This window comes from Homalodisca vitripennis, unplaced genomic scaffold (assembly GCF_021130785.1).
Source record: "Homalodisca vitripennis isolate AUS2020 unplaced genomic scaffold, UT_GWSS_2.1 ScUCBcl_1840;HRSCAF=5962, whole genome shotgun sequence".
Lineage (NCBI taxonomy): Eukaryota > Metazoa > Arthropoda > Insecta > Hemiptera > Cicadellidae > Homalodisca > Homalodisca vitripennis.
Window position 1 is genome coordinate 47,176 of NW_025777965.1, and position 10,556 is coordinate 57,731.

At 32.3% G+C, this 10,556-nt stretch overlaps 2 protein-coding genes across 4 annotated transcripts in view; both read right to left on the bottom strand.

Moving 5' to 3' along the window:
- The window catches only part of LOC124371686 (zinc finger protein 431-like), a 29,040-nt gene extending 20,026 nt beyond the window's left edge, over positions 1 to 9,014 (bottom strand). The window contains exons 1-2 of one of the 3 annotated variants that reach the window (XM_046830023.1): positions 8,951 to 9,014; positions 3,751 to 3,878 (exon numbers count right to left, since the gene is read on the bottom strand). The gene's annotated coding sequence lies outside the window, so the exon portion shown is untranslated. The other 2 variants (XM_046830022.1, XM_046830024.1) reach the window with 2 other exon arrangements.
- LOC124371685 (zinc finger protein 501-like) lies at positions 2,499 to 3,120 on the bottom strand. The gene has a single exon (XM_046830021.1). The coding sequence runs from the start codon at positions 3,030 to 3,032 to the stop codon at positions 2,499 to 2,501; it is 534 nt and encodes a 177-aa protein (XP_046685977.1). The 5' UTR covers positions 3,033 to 3,120.
- Positions 9,015 to 10,556: the final 1,542 nt, after the last annotated feature.

Sequence of the window (10,556 nt, forward strand, 5' to 3'; positions counted from 1 at the left end):
ATTCAGTAAATGGCAGACTTAAGATTACAACAATTTGGGTGTTACCTGAAACTAAAACAAAATTCTTCCGTTATTCTATGCGATTGAAGGACATACATTTAGTATCCTACACAATTATTTATAGTTGATTAGGTTTTTTCTTAATGGTCATAAAGTTTAACAAAGTACTGTACGAGAAATAACCATTGTTAAACATACCATTATAAGTACGAGAAATAACCTATATAATTAACAACAGGTGTGGATTCTCGTATATTGTTAATTTCAAGTAAACTGACATTTAAATACATTACCGATAACTACAGTATGAATGCACAATATGCTATTAAAATAATCCACAAATTGAGTTTTTTTTAATATTTGTAAGGCAGTGGTGTGAAAGTGACAATTTTGGCAGTTTTTTATTACTATACATATGTAATAGATTATATTTAGTACTTACAATCTATTGAATAAAATATAAACAATATTAGAAAAAAAACAATGGTTGGTTAGCATCCAAAGACCTTACGGGGAGCAGACCACTTTAAAATTTAATTTTTATGGGTTTTCTGTTCTTGATACTACTGGAAAGATTCAAGTTTCCTCTTTAAAATGATATGTAACATGATATGGTTTGAAATTGGCTTATTTGCAAAAAAATATATTTGTAAGGGCTTGCAACAAATTTATTCTATCGAAAACACCGCGCAAAAAGCAAAATTCACATAATGTACCATATTGTGCTAAATATGTTGAACTGTTTTATTTGAGTATCTTTGCAATCAGCTGTTCTAAGCATGTTGACTCAATGAAAGTGACTAGTCTGTAAATAGCAACTTTTAGGTTATGTTTAGTTTACTAATGCTGAATGATTGTGTAGTTGTGATTACAAGTGCATTGTGTTATTAGTGTTGTGTTTTCATAGTACTTTATTTATTTCTCATCTACTTCTATAGGTCTAATAATGCCAAGACAAACAAAACTTTTTAAAAAACGAAAAACTATTGGTTGGCAAAATCGTGATAAACCTATCAATTCTGAGCCTAACCTAGACCAGCCTGGAAAAGCAAATATTGATGACATTCCCTGCCCCAAAGACAGTGCATCCAAGGTGAAATTGGGCAATCTATTAGAGTACGAGCAAAAGCGTACGGGCAAACGCTTGAGAACATATAAATTTTAAAAAGTTCTATCAGATGGGAAGAAGATTGGTGGACAAGGCCGTCTAACAGGGCATGCTATAGACACCATACAAATATTTTATGGCCTAGCTATCAGGCGGAATGCCACGAAAGGTGTTGAAGCTATGAAAACTGGAATATGGGCTGAATATTTCCATCTTGGCTCCACCGACGAAACCCCTGAACACGGATTATGCCCGAAAGATGACAATACTTAATGCAAGTTCCAAAAATCAAAACTAGATGGTACTGAATACAAACATTCAGAGCATACTCACCTCCCCTCTGCAGTTCTTGAAGAAATAAAACCTATTTTTAGGGACTTGGCCAATCCTGTCCTACTTGCCAAATGTTCACACGGTGGAACGCAAAATATCAGCGAGTCGCTCAACAATATTATATGGAGCAGACTACCAAAAAAAGTATTTGTAAGACTAGGAACCCTTGAACTAGGTGTGTATGAGGCAATAGCAGGGTACAACAAGGGAAACATTACAAAGTGCCATATGTTCAAGCAAATGGGTGTATTCGCTGGTGAAAACTGTGTTTCCGCGATGAAAATGTTTGATGTCCGAAGAGTAAAAAAAGCAGAAAAGTCAATACAAGAACTCCAAAAGAAGTGTAGGCAGCAAACTACCTTAAAAGATGGAGGTTAGAAGATGAGTTTGAGGAAAATGAAGATCCTGAAAACCCAGGACACTATTAAATTTGTTTCTGTCATTTTCCGTAAGTTGCATTTTTTCATTTTAAGGTACAATTTTTTTCCAAAACCACTTGACTTAGAGAGCTGAAAATTGGTACACCTATAGATCTCACTGTTTTACACAAGTGGACATGTGGAAAGTTTTCTACTTTTTTCATTTTTATTTTGTACAACTTTTTCCTCTAACAATTTGAAGTTTTTTATATTAAAACAAAAACATTACTTTTTTTTAATTTTGTTAAAATATTACAAATTGTACATGTCCACATAAATGTAAAAAGGTGCATTCTATTAGTGTGCCAAATTTCAACTCTCTGTCAAGTGGTTCATTATAAACATGTACCTAAGTTAACATGTACAAGTGGATTGCTCCCCTTAATAACTTGAGGAAATGACAAATTTCCAAAGGTGGATTCACCATGTTTATCACCTTATTAATGTAGATTCCCAAATATTTCACTTCATTTTTGTGTGCTAGTTAATTTGAATGTTATTAAGCAAAACATGTGAATAGTTTCCCTTTGCATATGCTTTTTAAATGTCACTGTCAGCACTTGCATAGCTGCAAAGGAAACTTTCAAACTCATAGTACAAACAAGGTTTTTTACGTGCAGTTAACATATGTTTTCTATTTATGGGTTTTCTACTTTATGCTTTTGCATATGCATTTCAAATTGTCTACTATCAGCACTTTCATAGTTGCAAAGAGAACACTTATAAGGATTTTTACTCATATGTCTTGATATATGTTTTTTCAAACTCTCTTTTTTAGTACATGCATAGCTGCACTGGGAGCACTTATAAGGTTTTTCACCCATATGTATTGACATATGCTCTTTTAAATGCCCAATACGAACAGTTGCATAGTCGCAGTCGGAACACCTGTAAGTATTTTTACTTGTATGCGTCAATATGTGTTTTTGTAAACTTACACTTCTGCAAGTAGAATAGTTACATAAGGAACACTTAAAAGCTTTTTCATCTGTATGCCTTAACATGTGTCTTTTTAAACTACTGCTTACAGCACTTGCAAAGCTGCAAAGGGAACACGTATAAGGCTTCTCACCCGTATGCATTAACATATGCTGTTTTAAACTGCTACTGACAATACATGAATAGCTGCACTGAGAGCACTTATATGGTTTTTCACCTGTATGCCTCAACATATGCCGTTTTAAAACTAATACTATCAATACACGAATAGCCGCACTGAGAGCACTTATATGGTTTTTCACCTGTATGCTTCAACATATGCTGTTTTAAACTGCCACTGACAATACACGAATAGCTGCACTGAGAACACTTATATGGTTTTTCACCTGTATGCGTCAACATATGATTTTTCAAACCCCATTTATAAGTACATGAATAACTACAGAGAAAACACTTGTAAGGTTTATCACCTGTATTGCTTAACATATCTCTTAAATTTCTCACTTGTAATAGCCAAATAACTGCAATGGGGACACCTGTAATATTTCTTGACAGTATGTATTGCTATATATTTTTCTATAAGTTCCCAATTACGGAACACGTGCTTTTTTTAATCTCAACTAATAGGCAGAGCAGCTAAAGGGACATTTGTAAGGTTATTCACCCGTATGTGATAATATAAGTTTTGCTAAACTTCCACTTTGTTACTCGCATAGCTACACAAGCAACACTTAAAAGGTTTTTTACTTGTATGTTTTGACATGATCTCTCATTATTCGTAGTTGTATAGTTGCACAGAAAACATTTAATGCAGGCTTCACCTGTGCAATATTCTTTGAGTTTACTGTAGTACTAGCTAAAGTAAATGTATCAAATACAATTGATTTTTAAAATTTGACTTAATTTTCTTTTCTTGCATGTACGTAGTAGCACAAGAACTAAATTACTCACTTATAGTAGTACACTTCCAAATACTTGTAGTTGTTCTGTTTTAGATCTTGTTTAAGGTAATGGTTTTAGATATATAACTGGCACTTTGTTTTTTGTAGACTGTGTGGTTAGCTGACTCATGAAACTATCTGAAAAAAGAAAACATTAGGGACATATGAGTAATAATATAATAAGATACAGACAAGGTTGATGGGTTGTCAATTGTTTGACAAAGTAATTTGCAAATACATTTAATGTTACAACACACCTACAGCTCTCAACAGCCAAGCATTATAACAACTTCATGAATATATTTAATATTTTTCGTTTGATAAAAAGTATATTTTTACATTAAAAATATTTTGCTATGCTCAGAAGTAAATATTTTACATTTTTATGTACTTGTAGTATATATACAATATTCACATTGCATTTCTGCATACATGACGTATAAATTAAATTACACCAGCTTGCTCTTTAAGAAAGGACTCGTATACAAATCACATTTATAGAAGATTATAGTGTTTTTCTAAATTTATTTACACACTGAAAGGGATCTTGGATGCTATAAGAGATACAGCAGGATATAATAAATATATTACACATTCGAGTCTACGCTCGAGCCAGACTCAAGCGCCGTTGTTTAATCACTGGGCCGGCGCTCGAGCGTGACTCGAGCACAGCTTTGCCGATTGATATACGGAGTTGCCCGAGTGATATTCGAGTGCCGTCTGCTGCATTAAAAAGCCAGCTTTGTTGGTTAGTTCAGAAAAATTCCGCTAGGCGCTACTACGTCATTCCCGCTTGAGGCTTTTGTTTATCGACTGACGTGGCCTTGTGCGTCGTCAGTCTGTCTACGACAACAGTCATGGAGAGGCACGCATTTCAAAAAACAATGGAAGATTGCAGTATATTAGCTGAATTAGAGTTAGATACGGACTCTAATATTGTTGATGACACCGATGATGATCCGGATTTCAGCAGGTTCTACTTACTGCAAGGACTGTAATGTGGCACTCTGCGTACCTGACTGTTTTAAAGAGTATCACACTAAAAAGGATTTTGTGTGATTTTTTTAGAATTTGAAATTTTTTGGCAATTAAAATTATTTGTAAATATGTATATAGTAAATGCATTTAAAAAAATTGTAATTACTTGTTTTATTTATTCAAAAGTTAGTTTTCAAGTAACACAAAACATGCAGGAGTTTTTTATTTTTCTTCAAAAAATGTAAGTTTTGAAATTTTAAAAAAAAAATTAATTAGATTTTATAAGAATAAAGTTTTACATATCAATTTAAAGAGGAAAGATAGAACTTTCAAGAAAATATAATATCATATACATAATATTTAACAGTTTTCTAAAAAAAAAAATCTGAAAACCCATTAATTTATGCAGACCAGGCTATAAAAACAGCAAATAGCGAGCCAGACTCCAATGTGTTAAATACATAATTTTAATTATATAAATATAAATTTATAGTATATTTATAAATTTAATTTATAAAAGTAAATAATATATTAATTAAATAAATATAAATATATTAATTGTTGTATGTGATATTAATGTTAACATAAAGACTCAGTTTATAAGTAGATTTTAATTTTTTTAAAGCTTTCAGTATGGCCCTTTTTGATATTACATAACTTACGGTTTCAACACTTTTTGTTACTTTGCACTTATACAAATATTAGTGATCGCTGCTCTTGAAAAATTATTCATTACAATATTTAAAAACTAGAAGTTTCATGCATTATTCATGTAAAACCCGTCCTAAATAGTACTAATAATCATCACTCTATCCTTGTTCTCCTCAAACTCAAGAAAGCATTTTACTTGGTTAAGAGAGACCTCTCCCTCCCTCTCTCACCCACCCTCTCATCTTTAACCTAGCAAGAATTTCAACTTCATTATATTGGTTTGTTTTAGATATTCAATTTAATTGTTGTTGCAGTTATATTTGTACTAAATTAGCCCATTATTTGTTCTTGTAATTGCTATTGGCTCTGGGCATCTTTGTTGTTAGTATGTTAACAAAATTGTATTACCATGGGGATATAAGTAAAAATAAAATAAAGGAACCTTGACCACCTATCAGACAATTAGGTCAGTTTACATGACAAATATTTAAACAAAACAGAAAACATAACAAAAAACACTGTAAAACTAAGAAAAAGATAGTTAATTTTCTTCATTGATATTTAGTTTTCTTAAGCAAACTTGAATTTTTATTTAGATGAAGTGACTTAAAACAAAATAATATATTTACATACTAAAAATGGATTAACAGGTTGATGTATACAGCAATAAACAATTTCACATATGCATTGTATTAATCCAACTAAGAAGGTAATTAGAAAAATTGTAACTGGCAACAAAATAACAATAACAATATTTTTAATACCAATGTAATCTGTTGTCAATAACAACAGTTACAAGTGTGCAAAAAAAAATATATATATATATATATATATATATATATATATATATATATATATATATATGCAGTAGTAATACAGCAATTTTGTAACAAGAATAACAACTATGTTAATAGTGATTATAATAATTTGTAACTATATTGTTTGGTTGATTATACCAAAGGTTGTAACCAAGCAACATTGTTTGCTAATATCAGTATAAAAGCGGGGCCCGTAAAAAGCCGTCGTATCGTTTACCTAATTTTTCATGCTTATCATACTCTAACATATTTCTTAACCAGAGGGTTTATATAAAATTGCTTGTGGGTAATTGTTTACTTTAGCCACTTCACAATATTTGCTAATTTTTTAAGGTAATTATCATATTAACGGCCGGGGCGGAAAAATACGAGTTTTGCGTTATAAACTTATTGGAATCGTCATATATAACAAAAAAGTATAAGGTTTGATGGGGTGGAAATGAGAAATAACGAAGTTCTAGAAAATGAAAAATTAAATAACTTTTCAGTAATATCTCCATGTTCTACATCCACGTCTAGCGTCACGTGACCTTTTGTGTCCAATGATTGAACCTCGTGATGACGTCATCGGTTGCGCCGCCATCTTTGCAAACGTAAATGAAAAATTACAGAAATGAGCAGAATTTTGATCAAAATTAATAATGTTTTTCTTAATTTCGAGAAAAAAATTAATTACGAGTGCCTTCGGCCATCAGCGCGGGCTTCGGCAGCACCTTCGGTGCTGCCCCGCGCTGATGTCAATAAAAGAAAAACATCCCTCGAGATAGTACCTATCAGTAAAATATAAAATTCTAGAGGGGCTGATCAAAAATATAAATTGAAATGTAATGCAAAGGCAATTATGTAAAGTTTAAAAACTAAATAAATCATTAAAAACTCAAATATATAGATGGATATTAACAGAGAACACTTACCATTAGTGTGTTGGCGGATATAGCTAAACAGCAGCAACAAAAAAGTGGTCTATAACAACGAAACGACACAGTCTCCCGGTTTAAAAACACCACTCGACCGCACGACGAACAAATACACTCATTTTTAAAAATGCCCTGTTCTATTAAAAAAGAGATAATTTCGTTTCGGTTAAAACGTAAGCTCTTTACGTGCCCTACGAAACACTTCGACACAGACAATTCACTAGGGTTGGTTCAACTAGTGGATGGTTGATTCATCATTGTAAACGCGCTCACTCAATCCGACCTACTGAACACGATATCTTGTGTAGAACTGACCCATGCCCCGGACAACTCAGATAACAGGTACGCTATCAGGCTGCTATCAGTCCCGGCCGCAGATAATATTCTATTCAAGTAAACAGATTATCCAGACACAGCACACAAACTGAACATTAAAACATTAGGAACTTTACCACTTATCAATATACCCCCTAAAATCATGTTATTTGTCATTTGCACCCCATAGTACTATATATATTTTTTGTTCAGGAGGGTGAGCAGAATACGTTGGTAACGTCAAATTCGTGATTTGCCGCCCCGGCGTTTAATCTTACTGGTACCGTTAATAGTGATTATAATAATTTGTAACTATATTGTTTGGTTGATTATACCAAAGGTTGTAACTAAGCAACATTGTTTGCTAATATCAGTATAAAAGCGGGGCCCGTAAAAAGCCGTTGTATCGTTTACCTAATTTTTCATGCTTATCATACTCTAACATATTTCTTAACCAGAGGGTTTATATAAAATTGCTTGTGGGTAATTGTTTAATTTAGCCACTTCACAATATTTGCTAATTTAAAAAAAAAGAAAAATGCTTAAAAATTCAATTGAAACAACAGATAGCAATTAAACCTGAAAGATTCATAATCTCGTAAAAGGCACTAGTAGTTAAATGGACTAACAGTAATGTCTCCGACCATTGATGCTGCCCCACATTGATGGCGACGAACGAATAACATCCCTCGAGATATACAGATTAATAAAATATAGGATTCCAAAAGGCTGATCACTAATGTTCACTTAATGTTAAAACACACTTAGCCATATTAAACTGGTTTGAAACAAGAGGTAACTGGTTTGTAAAATTCTATGTCGAACTCAAAACTACACAATATCAGATCGACATACTAACGCAAAAAACAGATCAGTCCATTTTTTAATCCTTTGAGCACTTATTATTGGGTATATGCTGTACCCATCTTGTAGTACTTCTTCCTCCGTGACTTCAGGTTCCACATACACTACTCCGATACACTAAACTTTATTTGCGGGTATGAACACTAGGTATGATTTTAAGTATTGAGAATCTACAAAAGAATTAGTTGCGTAGTATGTTTTGCAAACTACCTTTAAGTTCCTGCCAACCCTAGTCATATGGTCTACATTCTCACAGTGGTGTTTTATTATTTTTCCTACCATAAATGGGTTAATTTTTTTCTTATCCCTATTTTGAATCACTACCTCAAAAGGTCCATTTGACTGGGCTTTATAATATCTGGAAATTATCGGTTTTATATTTTTGTCATGTAGCCCTAGGCCTATATTGGTTACAGGCGTGGAATCACCTGTGCCACTTATTTCCTGTCCAGCCTAAAGACCTACTATTTTGTGTCGAGTTCTACTATGTTATTGGTACTTACAATCTATAGAAATACCTTATTACTGATGTGAAGAAGTGTTTACAACTAACAAAACTATGTTAAAATAGTTTGCTACATATCAAATTCTATTACATAAATTTGTAACACAAATTATCGTGCACCAACAAGATAAAGGCAACTACAATAAAATTATTACTACTTACTTAACTCACGCAACCTGCTCTCTACAATGATACAATCAAGTGAATGTTAAGTCATTTGCTGTTGTTTTACTAATGTGAAGTTAGCGTCGTTTTGTCGTGCAGACCTTGAAGTTATAAGCTCTCTGAATCCTAAGCATAAATGTTGCAGTTCTCAGTTTGAAGGCGCTTCCAATAATTAAATTCTGATAGACAATTAGACAATTTTGACAAATGGGTTACTGTAAATTGTAAATAAGTTTTGTAAAACGATTACCAGAACAAAAAAATTATTTCTGAATTACTAACAGAAAATCTATTTCACAAGCAGTGAAAAAAGTGTTTATTGATTTTTCAATCAGGATTTTTATGTAAACAGACTGCATTAATCGAATCAAAAACTCAAAAAATACAGAAAGAAAAATCAGTTCACTTGTCACTTAAATGAAAACCATACCCCAATTGTCATACACTGATTGGTATCTTAATGATGACAATAATAAATAACACAACAACAAAAATACATTGGAAAGACTCTTGTATCTTTTGGTAAAAAATGTTTAAATGATTAAATGATTGAGCTTAAGAGTACACAAGGCACGTAAGTGTTGTGGGTACATCATTCAACTAAGTAGATAAAAAACAATAGTTTTAAACAGGGAAAATCATAACTTCTAGTGGATACACTTTCAAAAAAATAAGATTATCTTAGAAGAGGATAGTCTATCTGAAGTTTGTACTAAATGGTATAAAATCTATGCAATTAAAAATACTCATTCTAAAAACACTGATCCACAATTTTACTTAAGTAAATTCATTAAAAGTGGAAACTTATGACCAACAACTTATTTATAGACATTTTTAATGAGGCTGAAGTCAATTTTCTCCTTTCTCATCAGAGAAACTTTACTTAAAAAAAAAACAAAAGATCAATTTAAAAAATTAAACTTCAACTTGATTCTCTTTTCATAACTAACATAGAATATTGATCTGGTTTCCAGTGGAGGTTTATTATAAAATTTGTAACCTATGTAATTTGTTTTCTTGGAATAAAATTCCATACTGTGAGGATCTAATGCATTTTCTCCTCTAATTCTTGTATCACAGTTACGGTTGGCATAGATTTTGAAGAAGAAGCTCAAATACTTTCTCAAGTCTGTATAGAAGAGTTAAGATGTAATAAATAATAATAATATAAATTGTAATTTTTGACTTAAGCTAATTGCAAAAAAATACGTTTTAAGCTATGGCTTTAATTTATTACCTTTGACACCATTCATTTGTATGTTTGTGAATAAAGAAAGTTTGAATTTGAATTAATTTAGACACTAGATCTTCGGACGAAAGTTATGTTTGGTATTTGTATGTAATAGTAAAATGACAGAAAATGTCCTGAAATGGCTGAGGTCTTATCTGTCTGGCAGAAGGCAGTGTGTACAAGTAAGTGACATAACATCCGACTGGCTGTGTTGAGTGTGGTGTCCCTCAGGGTTCCATACTTGGTCCTCTCTCGTTTGTGTTGTACGTTAATGACTTGAGCACGGTACTGGTACACTGCAAGTCCCACATGTATGCTGATGACCTCCAGATATATCTCCATGTTAACATACACCAAATCGATGACGGCATT

Bases quoted from the DNA above. Each gene is read 5' to 3' on its own strand.
- LOC124371685 (XM_046830021.1), bottom strand. From the start codon at position 3,032: ATGTTGAGGCATACAGGTGAAAAACCATATAAGTGCTCTCAGTGCAGC.